The sequence below is a fragment of the Drosophila melanogaster genome, chromosome 3R, assembly GCF_000001215.4.
Source record: "Drosophila melanogaster chromosome 3R".
NCBI classification, from domain to species: Eukaryota; Metazoa; Arthropoda; class Insecta; order Diptera; family Drosophilidae; genus Drosophila; species Drosophila melanogaster.
Window position 1 is genome coordinate 18314456 of NT_033777.3, and position 22342 is coordinate 18336797.

The following is a 22342-nucleotide window of genomic DNA, read 5'->3' on the forward strand; positions in this document are numbered from 1 at the left end:
AGCAATCGCAAAAATCAGCAGCAGCGGCTGAAAAGGCAAAATCCAAATGAAATTGCCGAGCTCAACTCAACTCTCGATTTGGACTCGGGTTTATGCTCTCTTTTGAACCCCTCCCCCCCCCCCACAAATCCACCAGAGAGATTCTCCGATGGGAGAGCATTTGGGGGGCAGAATGTTTGCGATTCCTAGGATGCTGTGTTCAAGCAACGCATCACTTGCCACATTTTTGGCGTTCTTGACGCGCTTCCTCAATTTGATTTTGATTCTATTTTATTTTGGCCTCTTTTCGATTGTTTATTTACTCTTCTCGATTTCGGCTGGGCGTTTGTTTACAATCCGGCTGTGGCAGAGGTGAAAGCCATGCTCGCCAAGCTTTCTCATTTTCTCACAGGTGTCTTGAAAGCTTGGGAGTTGTAACGAAGAGAAGCGGCCCACTTTTGCTCAGAATTAGGATAGGTTACGCATAAGAGCTGCCAGGGTAGACAGGTTTAAACAAAGAAAACTTAAATAATTTATTTATTTCATATTTAGCTTAGAGCGTAAGTAGTTGCATATTAGGATTACTTATAGAATATTAAAATATTAAGTAATATTGTCAAAAATGGTATCTTTCTAATTATACATGTAAAATAATAATATAAGTTTGCAAGTTAGTTAAAATAACTAAAATTAAATTAAATTAAAAAATAACATAAATTACATCTCTTAATTCCTACCAAAAATATTTGATACATTTTATATATTTATTTCAAATAAAAAATAAAATAGGCAAACCGAATATTGTTTACGTATACGTAATATTTTGAGTCTTAAAAGAAGAAGTAAAGAGCAGTCGAAACTTAAGAGACAAGTGTGCCACTCGAAGAGAGTCAAGTGAGCGGGCTTTTAATGGGCGACTGTTGCTCCCGAAAAGCTTTAATCTGCACTGGAAAAAATCAGCGGCAGTGATTTTGCGCCTTTCAGTGAATGCACACGCCACACCGGAGGTCAGTAGCTCGAGGAACTCCGGGGATCCCCCTTTTGGTTGGCCAAACTGAAGCGCGTAAAATGCACATTACGGTAACACGTTGCGGCGGAAAGGTAACCGGAAACGTAAAGCTTTTCGCCAGCATCGTAATCGCTTTTCCACGCTAAGAGCTTTTCATTTCGCAGAATCAGAAAAATGGGGAAAAATGGGCGGAAAGAACTGGGCCAGTCAAACGAAGCAACTTCGAAAAGGGAAGCATAAAATTGCTCTAGCAACACATGGCGCTTACCCCGTCCCCCCGGCAAAAATGGGGCGGATGTGTGCGGAAGGTGGGTGGCTGTGGGTCTTGGGAGGCCATTTTTCCAAAAGGGGGTGAATGGCTTTTGTTGCTGGTGCTGTGCCGCCTGCCAACTGACAACAAAAGCGTCGCACGTAATATAATAAAGAGATTTTCCATAGCATACAAAGCGGGGCTGCGTCGAGACAGTTGCATGTGTCCTGCTACATAGAAAACTACTGTGGAGTAATATCTCAACTGAATTGGATAAAATATTGAAAATATTTAATTTTGACGTATTTATTATAGGGGAATCAGAAATATATCTACGAAGGAGTAAGGACCATAAATTTATTTATTAATTTATTGTATTTTAAATGAAGTTTTAGCAGGATTTAAACATAATAGAAACATTTTTAAATCAATTAGCCAGATTAAGATGTAAGACAACGGTCTATTTGTTCTCTGTGTATGTGGGTTCCGGCTCCTCGGAATGTAGAATTCTCCCTGCTGTCTGCCCCTGGCATGTCCTCGTCTAAGCCTCGCATTGTAGATTGTACACACATTATAATGGAAATCGGTTTTAGCTGAACTAAAAATAATTGGCCTTGCATCTCTGGTTTGTTTTCCGTCCGTACAGCCATATATACACACATACAAACATATATTTAGGCGAGTATTTGTGTGAGTTCAAGTCCTCGTTGTTGTTGCTGGTAATCAACAGTTTGTTGGCACGCGTTGCCATTTGCCCCAGAGATCAGGAGTCGGGCGCTGGGAGGGGGCCAAATTTAGACGGAGCGAAAAACATTTCGCAATTAGCTCATTCTCTATTCTCCATTCAAGCTGGTGCCCATGGATTTTCCAGCATTTGGACTGCCAAATATATGATTACAATTCGGGGCTGCTATTTTGGATTTTATTTGGGGCATGGCGTCGGGAATGGAAATAATCTCTGCACTTTAGTTGTATCGAATGAAATGCAAATGATTTCAGTTAGATTGGAAAATGTGCAGGACAAGTAAGAATTTTAATTAAAATTAAATAAATTTTATAATAACTATGACGATTTAATAGAAATATTTTCCTTCGAAAAAGGGATTTAGCCATTCTGCCTCCTTTGAAAATTCCCAAAGCTCCCCATCCATTTCTATTATTCACCCGAATAGCTTGCGACTGTCCATTCTGGGATTCTTGCAGGGATTCCCGCTCAAACGAGGGCATTTTAAATTGGGAATAAATCAAAGGCTCAAGCACCAACGTATTCAGCCCATCGACGCTGCTCGAAAAGTACAAACTCGGCAAATTCAGGCTGCTCGCACATTAAAGTTGCATTTATTTCCGGCGAAAAACGGGGAAGCCCCACAAAGTCAGGGGTCCACATAAAATGGCGGGAGGGGGGAGGGGGGAGGTGGGCGAGGGGAGGCTGCCTAATGCGGCAATTGTTAAACCGAATGCAAATAGACGTTGCAGTTGGCAGTCTCCAAGGAACTCGGGCCGCGTGCCAGGCATAAATCACTCCAATGACTACGGCTGCTTCGTCTCACCATTCCCCTGCCACTTCTTTTCATCCGCTGCCTGGTTCGTTTCCGTTTCCGGTTCCGCTTCCGCCGGTTCCTCCAGCCTCAGCTCAGACTCCATCTCCAGCTGCAAATCCAAGCCGTACTCCTCCCTGTCGACGGTTAGCTTGGTAACGCTTTCGAGGGTTTTTATGGTTTGCATATACAGCTTCTTGGCCAACTCCTTGTCTTGGCCCGTCACCGAACTTGCCGCAATTTCGCAATCACTGCAACGAACAAAAAAAAAAGGGGACTTTTTGGTGGGAGGGGGGCGTGCTGCAGAAAGTGGCCAACAAAGTGCTGGCTAATGCGGCCAACAGAAACCGGAGTGCAGCGGAGTGGCCATGGCAACTACTCACTTGAAGTACTCGCCGGTGACTTCCTTCAGCTGGGGATCGGTGGCCAAGCGGATGGCGCACTGGGCGCCCTCGTAGGCATTCTTCATGAACAGCCACATCCACGGATAGGTGACCGCCTTCACGCAGAGGGACGACATCAGCGGCGAGCTGCAAAGTTAACCAATTATTGTAATTATTTAAATGGCAAACAAGGAGCCAGGAAATGTTGAAGCTGAATGGGGTGCATTTAAATGAATTCGTTGCTCTTAAAATGGATTCTAGAAAGGGAAAAGAAATATTTCTTAATTAAATAGTTAGCCATTCACAAACTTTGAGTTCTTATATGTAACAATCGCTTCTGATTTAAGATGTTGCAGATATATTCGCAATTAAGGAAAGCAACAATTAAGTCATAGATAAATAAAATAAAGCTCAAAGATGAAAGTGAAAACTATATTTAAATTTATCTACATATATTGTTCCAAATGTTTCTTTTGCTGGTTTAGCCAATTAAATTTGTTCAGATTAAGAAACATGAAAGTGGCTTGAAACTCTCAAGATATGCACAAACTTGGAAATAAAGTGTCTTGTTTAGCTTGCTTATTATTCAACCCATATTCCGCTTTCAATTAAATCGTTATATCCCAGTTAAGTTTCTTATAAAGTTCTGACTAAATCTGGTCACCGAGCGAAACTTGAACAATTTCTTTTGGATGCATTGTTTTAATGGCATTTTCAATTGGGGCGATAAAGGGCGCCAGTACCGCCAGCTCTCCTCCATTCAATTCAGCCGCTCATCCGTTGATCTCCAGCTTTTGGCCATCTCCGCAGCTGGGACGGGGCCAATTCCAGCGTCTGAGCCCAACGAGTTGTGCGAAATGGCCACCCCCGACCAGCTCTCTACCACTTCTTTCAACGCCTCTTTTTACTTTTACACTGAGAAATGTTCTTTTGAAAATATCACTGGAACTTGAAAATGTTTTAAAATATTAGATATTGCGCCTTAACTTTTTCTGAGCTCCTTAAATGATTATAGGTAAATTATCTCATATTGATTCAACTGTTTTAGAACTGAATTATTAAGTCATTTCAGCATTTTTAACACATTTTAAAGCTACCTAGTCATTTGCCTCCGTGTCCTTCTGATGCTGCCTTTCAGGAAGGATTACGAACTTGCGCACAATTTGCTTAGCTGTCGTTGTTAATGCTTTTCGCCCTCGTTTGGCGTTTTCCTTTTGTTTTATTTCCAGGCGGGCAACGAACGATGAACAGTGAGCAAGTTCACCGACACTTGAACACGATAAAACGATAAATAAATAATTAATGCGTTTAACTTTTCCATTTACGCTTTTTCCGTGACTTGAGCATTAACTGCTTTTCATTTTCATTCACTTCATAGTACGCAAAGATAGAAGTCACGCATAAAAGCGATGCCATGTGTGCTCAGCAATTGGAGGTGCCTATATAGTAGTAGATGGTTCTATCTAGATAAATAAATACTAGTATCTATATACAATATTATTGTTTAATTCAATTTTTCCAGAATAACTTAATATAACCGCAATTATATTTGAGGCTGCATAAGTATTTCAATAGGGTTACTGTTCAGTTAAGGAAATATATGAAATGATATATATCTAGTAGGAGCCCTAACCAACTATTCATTTTTTTACGACTTTCCCGCACCTCATCTAGGTATATAAAATATTGCCTTTCGCATCACTATGTTTGAATTGGGCTGACCTGGCCCCTGGATCCTTCCTCTGACCCCCTGGAACCTCCCATGCCGCTACAAAAGTTAAATCCCCTTGTCCTGGGTCGAGGCTGGTGTTGATTCCATTCATCGTTTTACGCCAGCGTTTTCATAGATACGAGTATCTGTCCTTGCTCCCTCCGCCATTAACCCCCCCCCCCCGGCACTTCGTCCCTCGCCAACTGGTTGCATTTTTAAAGTGCATAGAAAGCTGCAGGGGCTGCAGATGGTTTGTTGGGAAAAAATGGGAAAAGAGTGCAAAACAAAATAAATGTGTGTGGCTGGGTTCGTGGCTTAGACTAGGGGGTTACTCTTTTGGATGCATTGATTAATGGCTGTTTACATAGAGTAGTCAGGAAATATTGGTGGGCTTACGAAGGGAGTATATAAATTTTCCAGTTTAAATTGGGAAAATAATTTGTTTGGAAGCCACGTTGACATTTAATTAAATGTAAAATATTACATTTCTAGCTTAGCTTAGATGAGCACTTTGCAAAACTTAAATTTAAAAGCGTTAAAAATATATATATTATTTGAGTTTTGGTTGGCTCGAATATGGGGAATATTCGCTAAGCAATTGCAGCTTAAATGTCTGTAATATTGCGTATACGCCACCGACCTGCCTGATATGCTCACACCCATTTTTGGCCTTCGCAGTGGGTGGGATTGAAAAATTTCAGCCTGACTCGCTAAGCTGCAGCGGTGTAAAGTTCATTTAAACCCCGACCTGCACCACCTGCTATTACCGAACGGGAAAATCTTTTAGCTGTACGTGTGAGTGCGCCAGTCAGCCAAAGGAAAAGCGCAGCAAAATGGCTTGAAAGAGAGAAAAGGGCATGGCTTTTTCCGAGTATTTTACTTTAATGCCACAATAGATGGGCCACCAGCGGAAATTGAATCCACTCTAGGTCGAAATTAATAGCGTATACGCCATGTTAATTGTTTTTATTGGACGGCGATTTAAGCAGACTAAGGGCTAAGTGCCTTTCTGGCGATTATGTTACAATATATAGGTTATTTTAGAATGGTTCCTAGCTATATAGAATTTTATTTCATTAAATTGGCTAAAGAGCTTGCCAGAACCTTTTGAAATTCGGTGCTGCAGTTGGAAGATGGCATATTGATATTAGCACTTAATTTCAGAGTAGACCGACAAAAAGACATAGTAAATAGCTGAATTTAAATGTATAATCTTGATTTAGCAACCAATCTGCTATGTGAGTGTCCAACTCTCAAGTGGATAAAGGGTCGCAATAAATCAGTCCAGATACGCAAGCATAAACTAACCTTCCTGCCAAGATGATGCAGTATACAAGAATTCCGATGATAAGCACTCGGCCACAATCTCGTAAGCCCAGCAGGTATCGGTTTTTTCATCAATGGCAGCTGCAAAAAATGAAGAAAGATGCTCCCAAGAGTGTCCGGATGTGGGCGTGGCCAGGTTAGCTTGGATGGCCTGGGTGGCCAGGATGGCCAGGATGGTCGGGGGTGGAAATTGCAGTGCATTGGTGAGCATGACAGCTGCTTCAGCACTTTTGCAGTTGCCAACGAAAGTCAGAGTTATCTCCGATATGAATAGTGTATGGCATACACATATACATACATAGTATGCCAGCAAGGAAGCGGAGTAGGTGATGTGGGGGGCGTGGCAGTATGCTATAAGTACGAGTACAACAAAAGTTCAATTTGGCGCTACAAAGTCTGTAAAAAGAAAATCTACTTGCAAAGGCAAAACATGTAACAAAATGCAACAGCACAAAAAGCACAATGGGGAGATATCCGTTGGACAGGAAGCCAATGCATGTAAGCTTCATGCACCGGAAAAAATGAATTCAAACTGAACAATGCAATGAAAATAATTATGCTCCAAACACAAATATTTTAAATATTATGCGGAAATCGTTAAAAAAAAGTGTAAACAGAATAGGAAAATGTGAGAAAAAATATTCAAATGAGGCGAGTAAAAACTAGATAGTACGCTGCAGTCTAGTACTTCGACTATCAGATACCCCTTACTCAACTAAAGGATGAAGAAAACACCTATTTACAACAAGATATATGTAGGTGTAAAAATTTAAATGGGTTGTATATGAAATACGGTTTTACGAAATAGATATTATCAGTAGATTTAGAATCATTATTATTTCTATCATCTCTAAAGTCGAAGGCCATAGAAAAACTCCAAGTGCTGTTCACATGGGCATGAAGCAATCCAGTTCCAGTTCCAGTTGCCATACATCCAAACATCCGAGCCCGTGGAGAAGCCCGGCTCACATTCACCTACGTGTACAGCCACTTGATGTCGCTTCCGCTGTTCATTTGCTGTTTTATTGCCGCTGCCCGCAGCAGTTGGCCAAGTTTTGGGGCAAGTGGGGTGCTTCCTTGGCCACTAGAGGTGAGCATGTGTTTGTTTCGTTTAATTTGTTTCGACTTTGCCTGGTTTGTTGTGTTGCCCTTGCAATACAACAAAATTGAGGCATTTGTGCTGAAAGTGCACGCTAGCACTATATTTAATTTATTGTTAAAGGTCTATAAATATTTGGCTCCTACATAGGCAAATGACTACCTTAACTACTTGAAATTTATTTAGAAAATATTTCGATAAATGTCCGAGTATAGGAATTGCATAACTTAGGTGGATGTATGCTTACATCATAAACATATCGATAACTCAAGATATTCCAATGGGTATGTTATATTCTATACATAAGTCAATCATTTTTATTAGTCAATCCTATTTTATTATAAAATAGGAGCAATGCTCATCTCTACGTTGTAAGATGGCTTGGTTTCTTCGTTGGTCACGTGCCACGCCGATAGGAGCAGTACCTATCCACATGCCCAACCCCAGTTTCATGGCCATCTCCATCTCCATGACCATGTCATATTCCACCTGCCAAGGTGCTGCGTTTTATGTCCAAATGATTTGTACGCTCGCCAAGGCATTTAATTTGCCTGCTTCGCTTTTTCCCCATTTTCAGGCCACTTTTTGCTGGCGCATTGTTATCGCATTTTGCAAATTGTAATGACGCATGTTAACAATGTTTCTGCTTCGCCAGGAAAAGCTGAATATGTGAATGGGAATATGAGAATGGAAATGGAAATGGAAATGGAAACGAAGCAGGGTAGTTAAACTTGTACATATGCAGAAAGTACAATTTGTGCCTATGATGGATTATGCTTTCCTGGCTTCTGACAGCCCAACTTCAGATCCTTTCGGTGGAATGAGCACGAGAACTGTATCTAAACCTTAGCCTCTTTTACATCATTTATTGCCATTGAATTGTGTAATTTGTTGTACGTGCTGGTCGTGTTAACACAATGTGCAACTGTGTGCTGCGATTGTGACACTGTGTGTGTGCCACACACACTTGAGCACCTGCCCCATTGTGCTACCCAACCGAGTGGGTCCTGGCCATCTATTGTCCTCGACTTGGGGCTTTGGTCCATCGGCCTCCACTGGGCATGTGTTTTCCCCCGAAATCCCCATTTACATGTGTTCGTCGCATGTGCGAACAGGCTTTATGAACAGGCTCATAATAATTCACAATTTCAATGGCCATCGAGCGATGTTTAATCTCTTGGCCTTATCCGAAATGTCTAAATCATCTTGCGTTTTGGGTAATGTGACATTATTTTTTGAAGAGTCTCATAAAAATACATTTAATGGGTCATTAAACCTAATTTTCTAACCACTTTATAGTTGGTTTAAAAAGTCACCGAAAGTACTTGTGATGTAATTTAAATCTCATAAATGTTCAATGTAAATTAAATTGGTTTTTCGATTTCATCTCGTTCTTTTTTAAAGGCTCAAATAAATCAAACTGAAACAATCCTTTTCTTTTCTTACAAAACTTTCTAAGTAGGTTCTATTGACGCTCACGAATAAATAAATCTGTGAACTCTTCATCCTGAAAATCTTATCCAGCCTGGACAATCTGAATAGATGAATTTCCTGAGAATCTGGGAGTCACCAGAAGACTCTCTGTGTACCAGCACATTGTCGGCAAATTCTAATTTATAACTGCCAGAAAAAAGGAAGCAGCGGAAAAACAAGGGACAACTTTTGTGCCAGCTTAAGAAGCATCAATAAATTTCGCATTAATTCTGGTCCATCATTAGGAGACTGGAGCCCGGACCCCGAGTCCCGGACATGTTCATGTTCATGGCCAACAGTAAGTTCACAGTGTGCCATCAACTTGATGCTGGCCATCAGAGATGCCCAATTCTAATGGCAGAGTGAACCGTGAATCTTGCGAAATATAAGTAAGTTTTATGAATTTTAAAAGTCAAATTCAAGATAGTCAAGATAAAGAAGGCTTAGCTTAGCTTAAGTAATTAGCCATATTCTTAGGTACAACCTAGGAAATACTATTCTAAGGTTTTGTATGTCTGAGGAACTCTTTATATCGCAAGCACTTTTCTTTCTGGAACAAACCCCAAAGGAACAAATTTTTTTTTTTAGCAAAAAGTCGAGCTGCCAACACAGCATCAGCAGCATCAGCAGCGTCAACAGAGCCAGAAGATGCGGAGGCATCTGTCACCGGGGTGTGTGACTGTGGGTCTGGGTCATAACTCAAAAGGACGACGTGGCGGGGTCAGCAGGCGAAAGTTGGCCCAAAACAAGGAGCCTGCCTGGCCAGAAGTGAGAGCCGAGCTTGACCCGCCACCATTTCAATTGCGGCCGACCCGCAATTCTCTGACTTGGCCGCTTTTAATTACCGCATTTCACTTCTGCCCAGTAGAACGCTGAAGGAGCTCCCTCCCTGCCATTCCCACATTCTCATATCTTTTTGGCAACTGCCACTCGATGGCAGCTCATCTGCATTTGATGATGAGGAGTGGGCGTGGCAGGGTGAAAGTTCATTGCAGCTGTTGTCGTTTGGATAAGTTGTTCCTTCTTGCACAGTTGCAAAAATATATCTAAGAAGGATGATGATGATAATGGCAGATGTTCACAAAACCTAACACATTTATATGATTATAAATTTATATTTATTTTATTACTAATCTAAAGGCCCTAAGTGGTTGCTAACAACTTATTCCAGTTTAAGTAACTTATTTAAGGGTAAGCGACTAATGAAATCATTTTCCTTTAAAACCACCCACAGTGTCAACTTATCATGAGCGATTCTGTGAACTTTATTTTGTTGAATGATCATTGGAACCTACTGTTTTTCTCAGTGTCCTGCTGATGTCTGTTGTTGCTGGCATTTTGTCCTTCCGCAATTTGCAACTGTTTGTCGTGTTTGCACGTCCTTTTCTGTGTACTGTGCAAATGTGCTGCTCTGGTTTTTGCTTTTTTTGTGCGCCGAGTCGCATCTAATTTGCATGCCTTAAAATCGGATTTAGAAGCAAACTGCGATGCCATCGCATTGGCAAATTGTTAAGCCTGATTATGGTTTGGCCAAGTGTTGGCAACTAACTAATTGTATGTCGTGTTGCACGAAAATCGATGCCAACCAGAAGTGACCATGAGTTGTAGTTAAGCTGTGATTTGAATTTAAAATCTCTGTCGATTACAAGAATTTTCCGAAATTCTAATATCCATTATTATAAAAGCAATTAACTTTTTATTGAATCTATTCTGTAATTCTAGTTTCTCGTTACTGCATTCTAACATGTTTTCCTAAATGCATTGCTACCTCTTACCCTTGCAATTCGATTCCCCATTTCTCTGGTTGCATTTGGGCCGGATTTCGGTATTTGACCAACTCATTTCGTATTTCGAAATGATTTCGGCCTTCGTTGCAAATGTTACCTTGATGCTGTTGCCAAAAAAAGGTGGCTTCCATTTTGTGCCCCGCCCGAATGACTTGGCAACTTTTTGATTGCATCAAAACGAGTCGCCTCCTCCCTCATCGCACAGATGCAGATACAAAGTCGGGAGAAAACCAGAGAGAGAGAGATAGCAGGTGACAGAGGGAAAGAGATAGAGAAGCAGCTAGAGCTGCTTAATGAAAGTGCAAAAGTTGTCTTTCGCGCGGCCACGAAATGAGCTTAAAATTTAGTTAGAGTTTCAGTTGCATTCTGCACTTTGCTCCACTTTCGTTTGAATTTCAATTTGGGTTGCGGGTTTTCCCCGGTTGACTTGGTCTGGCTTCTGGGGCTTCCAGATCTTGGGCACTTACTTGCGAAAATGGCGGGTTCCACGGACGAGTCCTGGCGTACAGCAGTTGACCGTGACCGAGGTACCTGTGGGGAAATTAGCGGACCTTGGTTATTTGTATCTGGGAAATCAAGATTGCGCAGTGAGTGCATCAATAAATCAGAGTGCAAACTATGCTAAAAATTTGGAACTGCACCGAGAGAAAAACAGAACTGTTTCGGGCCTAGCTGTACACTTATACAAATTTGTTTTTGAAGACAGGAAAGGATATGTAAATTTTATCAAACTCTTTTCTGGAATTTATACATAAAGATACAATTTGGAATAATATTTAACTTTAATCTATGTGTTGCAAGTAATAATTTATAAATGATTCAAACGAACATTACTTTAGGATAAGTTTTGCGAAAAAATAGAAACTCATTAATTAAATTTTTCCCCGCCTAATGGCCACTAACAGAGCAATTGAGATAGCCCAAAAAGGCAGCTCCTTCGAGTGCACTTCCCCAGTTCCCTCTCGGGGAATAGGTCCCGAACTTTGTGCACTTACCTTTCAGTTCCCTGGCCATCCAACGGGTGGCAAGGAGCACGCAGAGCTTGGAGTGGGCAAATGCTTCGCGGGCGTGGAACTTCACCGACCAGGTGCCCACATTCAGGGGATCGTCGAAATCGATTTTGGCGCCCTGATGGGCATGGGCGGAAACGAAGAGGATGCGTCCTTGCTCCGAGCGTTGCAAGTGTGGCAGGAGCAGGTGGGTCAACAGGAAGGGGGCCAGATAGTTCACCTGGCTGTGCCGTTCGAAGCCATCCTCGGTGGGCATCTGAGTGTTGGCGAATACCACTCCGGCATTGTTCACCAGCACATCGATCCGCTCGAATTCCGCCATCAGCTGGCCGGCAAAGTGATGGACACTGCGCAGCGAACAGAGGTCCAAGTAGCGTGCCTCCACGAAGTACCTGTCCTCCGGATTGTCATCCTCATCCAAGGAATTCAGGGGTGTGCGGCAGCCCAGCTCACGTTTGATTATGGCCGCCGCCCGCTTCCCGGCCTCGAGATTGCGGCAGGCGAGGATTATCCGGCCACCTCGGCCAGCCAGAGCCTGGGCTATTTCGAAGCCAATGCCGCTGTTGCCGCCGGTGACCACCACGATTTGCTCCTTGATTTGATTATCGTTCGGACAGCGCTGGCCGCTCATTAAGGTCCTGGCATGCGGGTAAAGGATACAGATTAGATGGAGTTGGAAGGATGGAGAATGTTGGATGGCAAAGGGGCGGGCATGTGGATCAGTGGGTGTGGCTAGTGGTTTATGGGTAGCTTAATGATGTCCTGCATTCATGTTGCGTGTGTGCACTTAGCTAAATATTACCACTAAAAGTGATTCTTTTTATATGAAACTCATAAAAGATCTTAAAAAAAGAGTCATGCTTTTACAATCGAAGAAACTTTTTATATAAGATATTTTAAAAAATGTTATACATCATCAGTTTTGCGTATAGTAAGTTTCAAATTGACATAATTAGTTTAAAATAGATTTGCTTTAAGCTATAGCATGTTTTTTAATATTTTTGTGTAAAATAAACCTTATACATTTTTTCAAAGTAGTAAGGGTGGCGGTTAAGGGGTGGTAAAGGCATATAGTCGGAATTTTGGCTTATTGATAGGCGTTAATGGAATCAGCATGACTATTTGCATAAGTCTGCCTGCGGCCATTTGGCGATTTGGCTAACTCTGGCCGCTCATTTTCGACTCCATTAATTACGGTGCGTATGTCTGTAAACAATAATTGTCAATTTATTTAATTTCAAGCCTTGGGAAACAAACGAAATTACTGCAGCACAGGCATTATCTAAAGCTATATGCGAAATGTGTTTTAAACTCTAAACAGGTACAAAGCTCACTAATTAGTATATATTCGTGCTGTAGTCAATTAATTCGCATGGCTGAGTTCTAATTCATTTCCAATTCGTTTAATTGCACTTTTTGTGCGAGTTAGTCCACTTGTCTGTAAATTTAGTTTAATATTATGCATATTTGTAACAAAATTCCATTTGAAAGTAATAACTTATTTCGCTTGTAAGCTATCAGCTCAAATGCAGCTTATTTTGAAACTTTAAAAGATATTCACATAAGGTGCTTGATTTTTATTATAATTGGCTTTGTAAACAGAATGCTCACTGCAATCCAAATTTTAAGAGCCCACCTCTCCCGCAATCGAAGGCAATTTAATTTCTGCATTTTGCAGTCAGCTACTTCCTCTATAATCTTCACCGCATTCCATTTGCTCCACTTCATTTGGCGGCGACTTATTTTTGGCACTTAGAGCCAAGTTTGCCATGCCATCCCTCATTTTGGAATTCATTTGGCATTTCATTTACTTTGAGCCAAACTTTCGCAAATCCACTTTGTAAATATTTTGAGGTGGCGGAGGGGCTTGGGCGGGACTTGCTTGCAAGGGAAGTGCAGAGTGCCATATTGCAGTCACTGCCATTTCCGCTTCCGCTTTCCCAGCTTAAACTAACACCTGCAACTGCGAAACGACAGATAGCGTTGGGTCACAAAAACCGCGATGCTCGCGGTGCTCAGGAATAACAAAAACTAGTAGGCGGCGTGGTAAATTAATGGTTGAACTACCAGATACCCTGTACAAAACAAATTAGGCAAAACTCTCAAATTAGAGAAGGGCTTTCAAGAAATACTGTGTTGAATATGTATTAATCCATGTATGCATATAGAGCCATTCTCCGTATAGTGTAACGCTAACTTTACCAACTATATATAAATTTATTATTTATAGAAAATTTAAATGCTTTCCTTAAAAATGTTCTCTATTTACTTTTTAATGCATGTGTGTTTTTTAGTTGGCTACGTGTTCTATCTCCAATTTGTTTCGCATGAATAAAGTCCACCCTGTTAACCCTCGAGTACCGGAGGGTGTAAAAAACAAAAGTGGAAATAATCTTCAGATATTACATATTATCCGGGTCTTCTCTGCACCACTGCTCATCCACTTCCTCTCGAGTTCTCCACCATCTCCGTATGAAATCCACTTAAAAACTTTTCCGCGAATGGTGACGGAGGGGAAGTTTTTACTGGGATGCTGCGACATTTATTTACGTGTGTCCGAGGCGAAAGTTTTTATGCCCCAAAAAAATGGGGGCTTCTGGGGTACGGTAGGGTGCGGTGGGGTAGGGTAGGAATGGGGTAGGGAATGTGGCCGGGTGAATAAAAAATATCACACAGTTTCCGTTGACTCATCGCACTCACCGCACCGTAATCACAATGCCCACCGTGAGGGCCGCTATCGTGGGCCACCACGTGGCGAAGGGATCCGCCTCCTCGAACATGGTCAGCAATCGTTCCATCCTTGAGTGTATGCTTTGGATGCTACTGGGTGCGCGTTAGGTCCTGCCTCACTTTCTTCCCCTGCAATCGATGAATGAATCTGTGACTGGGTCTGCACGACACAAATGTTGAACGAAAACTGAACGGCATCCGTAGTAATAAATATGAATACTCTTTGCGTGGTCACCCGCTGGGTGCAGCATAAGTGAATGTATGTACACACGCGTAACTACAGTGGACACTTCCTAAATGGGACTACAGAAAGTGCTCAAAAATATTGAATAGTGGAAATCTTTAAAATACATGCAACGCCTCATGAAATGCTGTTCAATCTGGATCCGATTTCCTTAATCACATTTATTAAGTATTTATTTTTTAAGCTTTTTTGAAGATTTAATGATATTTTATGCCTACTGTAGTTTTGGTTTTGAGTGACCAGTAAAGAGCAAAAACTGAAACTAGCATGCCCACTTAAACGGGAGATACCCTAGAATAATCATGATTGCATATGTATTCGATTAGATTTATAATATATTCTCGTTTTAAGAATATGATAGTTATTTATGGCTGCTAGTTAGTTCTAAGTGATTGTTCCTATCGAGAGATGCCTGTTTAAATGCGGGCTTGCGAGTGGACCCGCTCTCATCTGAGCTCCGATTTCCAGAGCCGGCGGAGAAGATGTCGTTGACAATTGAATTTAAATGACCACCCCACTCGGCATCGCCGCCTATTTTTTCGACCCCTCAAACGTCACCGGCATATTTTCAATTTACATAAATGCTTGTTGCGCGGCATACGAAATGAGCGCTAGAACGAGAAGGGAAAGTGGCGCCCCCAAGCTCCTCATTTTCCTGGCCCTCGTTTGATTTTTCCGAGTTTGCCACCTGTCGTTGTGGCTCTGAAGGTTAGGTGCAAATTTGCACAAGCCGCAATATACAAGAACGTGAGAGGGTCGGAAAATGCTGCTCGCTATTTACACACGTTTTCCATTTTTTAATTTGTGTTTTTACTTCGCTTTTCATCCCATTTTTTTCCCTTCATTTTCTGCGGCTTACGCATTCAGTTTGCATATTTTTGTCTGCGGCAATGCAGACTAATGTGATTCAATTAATCTTTTCGCGTTTTTACCTCGAAGATTCCTTTTTTATTTATATTTATTCAAAAGTGTACTATATACGCCAGACTGAGTAACCACAAATTGTAATTATTCTTTAACAGCTGTTGTCTGGGATAAAATATGAAGAAAAGTGGTTTGGGATATAGTGGAACATTAATTAATGGGTGTGTTCTAATATTAAAACTAAGAAAACTTATTTAATATTTCAGATAATTAAAGAATTAGTCAATTATAAATTATGAAAATTAGATTATTTGATGATTTTTTAAACAGAACAAAGAAAGAAGAATTAATCTATACTACTATAAAATCTGTCAATTCTGAAGTGTTTGTAAACGCACTAACTGGAAAAGCGTTCTCCTTTATTTGTACTTACATAAATTCGTAAAAATACAAACCCTTAGAATGGAACACACTTATTTACCTTGTCCATTGGCGCACACGCTGTCCAAATTTATTATCCGACAAGAACTCAGCGAAGAGCCATCATCAGTTGTTCACGGAAAATGCTGGAAAATGCCATTCATTCGCTTTCGGTCCATTTCACCGCAAACCTCTCACCCTTTGAAACTTCAATTCAATTACGACGCATCCATAAAACATGCCAGTGACTAAATATATATTTTTCGAGTAATTTAGTTCGTCGTATCACATGCAATGTATGTAGCTTTCACAGCCCCTATGGGAGCCATGGACTATGGAAAGTGCACTCCATGCACTTTGCGCCTCCAGTTCGCAGTGTGTTGTTTCCATTTCCGGTTGAACAATTGATTGAACAGCATCCGAAAATATATGGGGGTTACACACCCCCCCCCCCTCCCCATCGCATGCCCTTCTGTCCAAAATAAATGAAATTGCACACTCAAATGGATCTTTGTACGTGTATTAATACTTTTGTTATATTTTCGCATTCGTTTATTGAACGTTCGTCAATTTACATACTCTGTGTCTAATGTAGCCTATGTTTTTGCCAAAACTGCATATGGATTTCAACTTTAGTCTGCGTTAACCTTCGTGTCACGTGTTTCAATTCGATTCGATTCGATTGTGTTTCATTGTTACATTATGTGTAGTTTTAGTCGATTTTTGTTGATAGTTGGTTTTCGCTCGAAAGAGTTGTTTCATTAGTTTGTAATGCTAATTGGTAAGTTTGTTTCAGATATTATGATTCTTGCATTGATGTGCGTGTTCTTACATACGTGTATATGTGTGTGTGTGTGTCTGGTGTTTTTCTGTGTGTTAGTGTGGTTGCGTGATAGATAGATAGATAATGTATCTGCATATTTTGTTTGACTTGCGTGGAACTTTTTCTCATTACATCTGCAAAATATAGAAAAACTCATAAGCCAAAGTGCATGAGTTTAATGCCGCTCTATGTCTTTGTGAAAATCGGTATACGAATGGACAGTGCGTTTTATAACTACAAGTCGATTAAAATTAGCAAGGGATAACAAATTTGGAAAAAATCAATAGAAAAAATATTCAAAGAGAAGTATGACTTTTAATGGCATTACAAGCACTTGTTCTATCAGGACTAACAGAACACAAATTAATGATAAATCAATTGGAATTATTACTAACAGATATTGTAGTTTTAAAACCCACTGCATGTGTTTTTATCCTAATCTAATCGTTCAGTTATTTTTTAAGATAGCTCAAGCATCTTGTTGATGTGATTTATAACTTTATATACACATGAAATTGAATTCAGCTTGATAACATAGAATCGATCAACACAAATTTATTAACAATTTAAACATTTTACGGTTCGCTAGAATTATCAATTATAGTTTGTTTTTTTCTTTCTTTCATTAATCATTTGCTTTCTTGTTTGTCCATTTAAAATTAGTATCACTAATAAGCTTTTGTTTTAATGTGTATATTCTCTATGCTGCAAGAGGTGATTTCAACACCTCACCAATGCACTATGGGGCATTTGGCCTGTTTTTTTTACAATAATGTGTTTTTCACAAGTATGCAAATTTGAAGTATTTTAGTATTAATACATTGGAAATACGTTAAACTGTTATGATATAGCCCGCATAAGTTAATTTAACAATGCACTGTTATAATAACAGCTGTTAAAGTCGGCTGTTGCGAGCATATACCACGTGGCTGCTTTGCGCGCAAAATTTAGCTTAACTTTCAAAGTGTTAAAATTTAAAAAGAAGAAGAAGGAGAGTATAATTTGAAATGGATAATCAATCTTTAGGTTCTTATTATGTGTTGTTATTAATATATTGTTTATTGTGTGCGCCTATTTCTAACAATTTGTACATTTAGCAAGTGGTGTCAACATGTAGTTGTTTGAAAAAATTTTCAACTTTGAATAGAGCTACAACAATTTGTTCAAATTTGTTCAGTAAGTGTTTATATCCATGTTGTAGTGTGTTCAATTCCTAACTCATATCAGGTAGTCTCTATGTGCGTTTTTTGCGGTTTTTTGAGAAATTTCATTTTTTAGGGAGCAATATCTCGATTTCCAATGCTGCCCTGCTGGAAGTGTGGCGCACGCAAAAGGGTGTTCGTCAAAAGGAAAATTCTATTTGCACTTTTATCAGTGGGCATTTTTCTGATAGCAAGCTAGACTTTAATAAACGATTAACTAATAATAATAATAACGAATGATTTCAGTCAATCTTTTACGAAATTGGAGAAAATGCAATCGAAAAATATATGAATTTTTAAAATTTTTTTCAAATTGGTTAGAAGAACACCTAGTCCTGAAGGTAAAGGAGAAAAATAAATAGGAAAGGAAATTAGTTGGACTCCCGAAAACGTCATATTATTTAAAAAATTTGAGTGGCCCAAGACAGCAAGCAGATGAACTCGTAAGGGCGCAGAAACACAACGAACGTCTTTTGGTTCAAGCTGCACGGAAGTGCTGCCTGCGGGATCTTGCAGCCATACTTAAAATTCTTTTGTTGAAGCCAGCCACGGCAAAAACTATTAGTAGCTTCGCAGATGTCTTTTACAGAGCAATGGATACTTCGGATCCCATAATATCATCAATAAATTTAAAGAGGCGAAAACATAAGCGACTATCTCTTCCACCAGAAGTCATTGAAATGTTAGCTTGCGAATTTGAACCTGATAAAAATTCTTCAGACTCTACTGATTGTGAAGAGGAAGACGGTTATGAATTATACATTATTGAAATTAAAAATAAACTTTAAAAATATATTATTAAAAAAAAAAAAAAAAAAAAAAAAAAAATGGGGCGGAGTTGGGGCACGCCCACTTTTCCAAAATATTCCTGGAGGCATGTGTAACGCATAAAAAAAAATTCATCCAAATATCTCCAATAGTTTAGGAGGTATTAATTTTTGTAAAAAAAACAGGCCAAATGCCCCATAGTGCAATGTCTTTATTTTCGATCTACTTTAGTTCAGTTTGTGTGTGTGTGTGTTTCGTTCAATTGTGTAGTTCGTGTGTGTGTTGACTTGTTACTAAAGTTAAAGTTTTACTTTTGCTTGGTCGTCAATTGTAAATATATATATTATTCATAGGCATAGAATTTGCAGTATCTATAATAGGTATATGTAATATATATGCACAACTAATCCACAAAATCTGTGCCTTGCTGCAACTCTCATTTCCTATACAGTTCGAATGAAATGTCCGCGAATTCTTGAGGATGTTAGCGAGTTATCTACGCAGAGCTGCCACGCCCATCGACACAGCCGCCCCCCGACCTAGCCCTACCTATTTAAGTATATTATTGGTATGTATAAATGATTTACAAGCTAGAAATTGTAAATTTATGCTACGCAAAGTTGAAAAGGACAATAAAAATAATCTCTGGAATATTTACAGCGGTTTCCTAAGGTGGGCGGGGGTGTGGTTCTTCTGGCATTCGGGTGGATATGTGGAAACTACCAGGGAGAGCTATCATTATTGCCATCATGGCCACCTCGACATATGCATACTAAACTGGAAAAATGTTTTGCAATATTTGTGTGTATGAATAAATTCCGAATTCGCCACTCCTCGTTCGCTTGGAATTTCGTGGGTTTTTTTTTTACGAATTTCCGTTGATGTTCAACTCTATTTGATGTTGTAAGCTTTTGTTATTAATAATTTATTGATACAACAATTTGTGATATTTTTAGAATCGTTGCGTGCCGTTCAATTTATTTATTTATGCACTTTTAGTATTCAGTTTTCGGGGTTTTTGGGCCATCAATTCAAACCTAGGTCGTGTGTGGAGTTAATCCAATCGGTCAATGTGCGGATTTGGTTATTATACTATGTACAAATTGTTCTAATGTCCAGATTCGCTGGATTTATGCCGCAGACTTCTCCATTTGGTTGCTTTAGGTTTTCAATGTGGGGCTGCTGGTGGTGCGATGCATTCACAAGGCCGATATAAGGGTCATAAAATCTGCAAATAGCGAAGCGAACAAATATGAAAATTAGATTAGCGGTCGTGATGGCTGCGGCTAAGCAAATACACATATATTATTCCCATATTCCCATCGATAACGGCCGATTGATTTGGCTATATTTATATAAGCCATAAGCTCGCTTTGCATATGTGTTCGTTCGTTCAATGAATATCGTAGTGAGTGGAAATAAATCAATTTGTGGTCGTAACTCCGGTCACTTATTCACTTACTGCACTGCGAATTTAAATATGGCTATGATGATAATCAATAAGTAGTGCTTATTAAACTTGAATCTCTAATAATAATATACTTTATTTAGCTTATTAAAACCGAATACCTCTTCAGTTTTATGACATTTCTGCGCTTTAACCAAACCCAATGCTTATGGAATCAGTTACTAACATCACCTAATGGCCTCAATAAATTAGGTTCATGACTCTCAAATTAATGAACTTTTGCTGGCAATTAGCTCATATAAATTTATTACTTAATGCATGAGGGTAATTTCGGGTAATGCGAACGGGCCAACCATGAGCATATCGCACTGCCGTTGGGATCCCAAGTCCATTATTTGGTAACTGGCATTGTCAGGGCCGTTGCCTGTGGGTCTCAACACTTTTCGGCCATGGGCTCAGACTCATTTCGTGTAATGGACCATTCGGTTATTTGTTATTAACCCAAAATGGGCATTCAACAAACCTAAAAACACGCTGGAAAATATGGCAACACTTTGCTTTCGGTCAATATATGTGGCAGTAGCAGCAAACAGAATCCAATCGATTTTAACAGTCAGTAAGCAAAAGGTTTTCCTCAAGGGAATATCCGGTGAATGTGTTGTGTCACTTTATAGCAAGTTTAGTGTGTTACAACCTAAGACTGGAAATAATATTGGGTGATTTCTGTATTTTACTGACCAAAATGTTGCAATTAACATTGATAAAATATGTTTTACTTTTACAAAGTTTAGAAAACTCATTAAGGTATTGATAGTGACCTTGCATTTCACTTTCCACACACACACACACTTCATAATAAAGGATATATAGGGCTATGAATTTTCAGAACCTGACAATTTTTAATCAACACCCAGATGGCCAACAGCAACAAATGGCCCGAAACGAAAACTCGGCTACAAAATGTCGCTGGCACAAAAATAAAAAACAAATGCAAAATATTCCCTCGCAATTTTGGCACGTGCATGGCCCACATTGTTGTTGTGGTGCTTATTGTTATTGTTGTTGTTCTTCTTGTTGTTGGCGATTGCGTGAACCTTGATTAACGCAACAGGGTGGGTGAGGGGGGTGGTTAGTTGGAGGGTTGCCGGCTGGCAACATCGGCGGTGGGGATATTGTTGCTGTTTGCCAAATCTCTCGGCGCTGTCTCTCTAAATTTTAAATATGAATGTCCTGGGCCAGCAACAACAACAGAAATTATGCACTGGAAAAAAACAACTAGTGTTTTGAGCTGAAAATGCATCTTGGATGTCTTATATAACATATGTATTAAGAGTATTTGATTTTAACTCCTAAGAATATTTGTATTTCCTTGTGTGATCTTAAATACTTTAACATGAAAAAATATTTTAAATTTAAAATATATTATAACTAAATATCAATAAATTCAAAAAAAAAAATTAATTACTAGTTTTTATTGTTTGTTGTCATTATTCTGTCATTTTATTTTACACAAAGTTTGGTATTTTATTATAGAATCTTACAAGCAACCCCATAGTTTCTCCGCGTGCATTTGCCTATTTGTGTGTGCGAGTTGTTTGTGTGCGAGTTGGCAGTAAAATTTGTTTACCAAAACCTTCTTAGCTTGGCTTAGTAGCCCCCGCACCGCCATTGTTTGTGTATTTGCATTTCGGCTGCTCTGGCTGTCTTGTGCACCCCAAAAAGCATGGCCCAAAACCACCCATTACGCCCCCATTACCGCCCCTCGAAACCCCTACCCCTTTACCTACGCCCCTGGGTGTGAAATTTCATGCATATATGTATGTATCTATGAATGCGAGTGTGCTGGTGTGTGTGTGCGTGTGTGTATGTGTATGTTGCTTGGTGAGAGAGTTCGTGCCTCGCCTTTGGCCTTTTTGCAGCTTTTGCTTTTTAGCCACTTTTGTTTGCCTTGCTGTTGTTGCCTTTGTTTGCCGCTCCTTGTTCCTTGTTCCCTGGCTTTGGTTTTTGGACAGCCCGGAGTCCTTTGACCAGGCTGTCAGCGTCCCAAAAAGGGAAAGGGTTAGCATGCGATAGACGGATCAGGGAGTATGGAAAACGGAGTCGCATCTCAGAACATCTCAGACAAGTGAAATGTAAATTGGTTTCCCGCCACTTTTCCATTGTCGCGGGAAATGCAAAGTGCATTTGGTCAAGACATTGTAAGCGATTCAATGGGAACATTATCCATTACAAAATACAAAGAAAGAAGTTGGTAAATAATTGCATTTCAATAATTATTTTAAGAGCCAAGTTCAACGGAGAACATCTGGATAATTCAC

General features: G+C 39.9%; 2 protein-coding genes across 4 annotated transcripts in view, besides 2 other annotated features; both read right to left on the reverse strand.

Annotated features, from left to right (window-relative positions):
* Positions 1–1619: 1619 nt before the first annotated feature.
* On the reverse strand, positions 1620–14487 carry naz (nazgul). Of its 2 annotated transcripts, none has more exons than NM_001300458.1 (5): positions 14266–14487; positions 11551–12203; positions 11023–11086; positions 3160–3306; positions 1620–3027 (listed from the first exon to the last, which is right to left on the reverse strand). In NM_001300458.1, the coding sequence occupies exons 1-5, from the start codon at positions 14361–14363 to the stop codon at positions 2769–2771; spliced, it is 1221 nt and encodes a 406-aa protein (NP_001287387.1). In that variant the 5' UTR covers positions 14364–14487; the 3' UTR covers positions 1620–2768. The 2 variants fall into 2 exon arrangements, with proteins under 2 accessions (NP_001287387.1, NP_732328.1); NM_169806.2 differs by having other exon boundaries at positions 2550–3027.
* Positions 6861–6914: a mobile genetic element.
* Positions 14488–16476: 1989 nt separating the features above from the next.
* Positions 16477–22342, reverse strand: part of CG15803 (uncharacterized protein) — a 29797-nt gene continuing 23931 nt past the window's right edge. The window contains exons 4-5 of one of the 2 annotated variants that reach the window (NM_142456.4): positions 18821–19844; positions 16477–17351 (exon numbers count right to left, since the gene is read on the reverse strand). The gene's annotated coding sequence lies outside the window, so the exon portion shown is untranslated. Of the gene's footprint in view, positions 17352–18820; positions 19845–22342 lie in introns of those variants that run through there. The other variant, NM_001300459.1, reaches the window with a different exon arrangement.
* Positions 17384–18819: a mobile genetic element.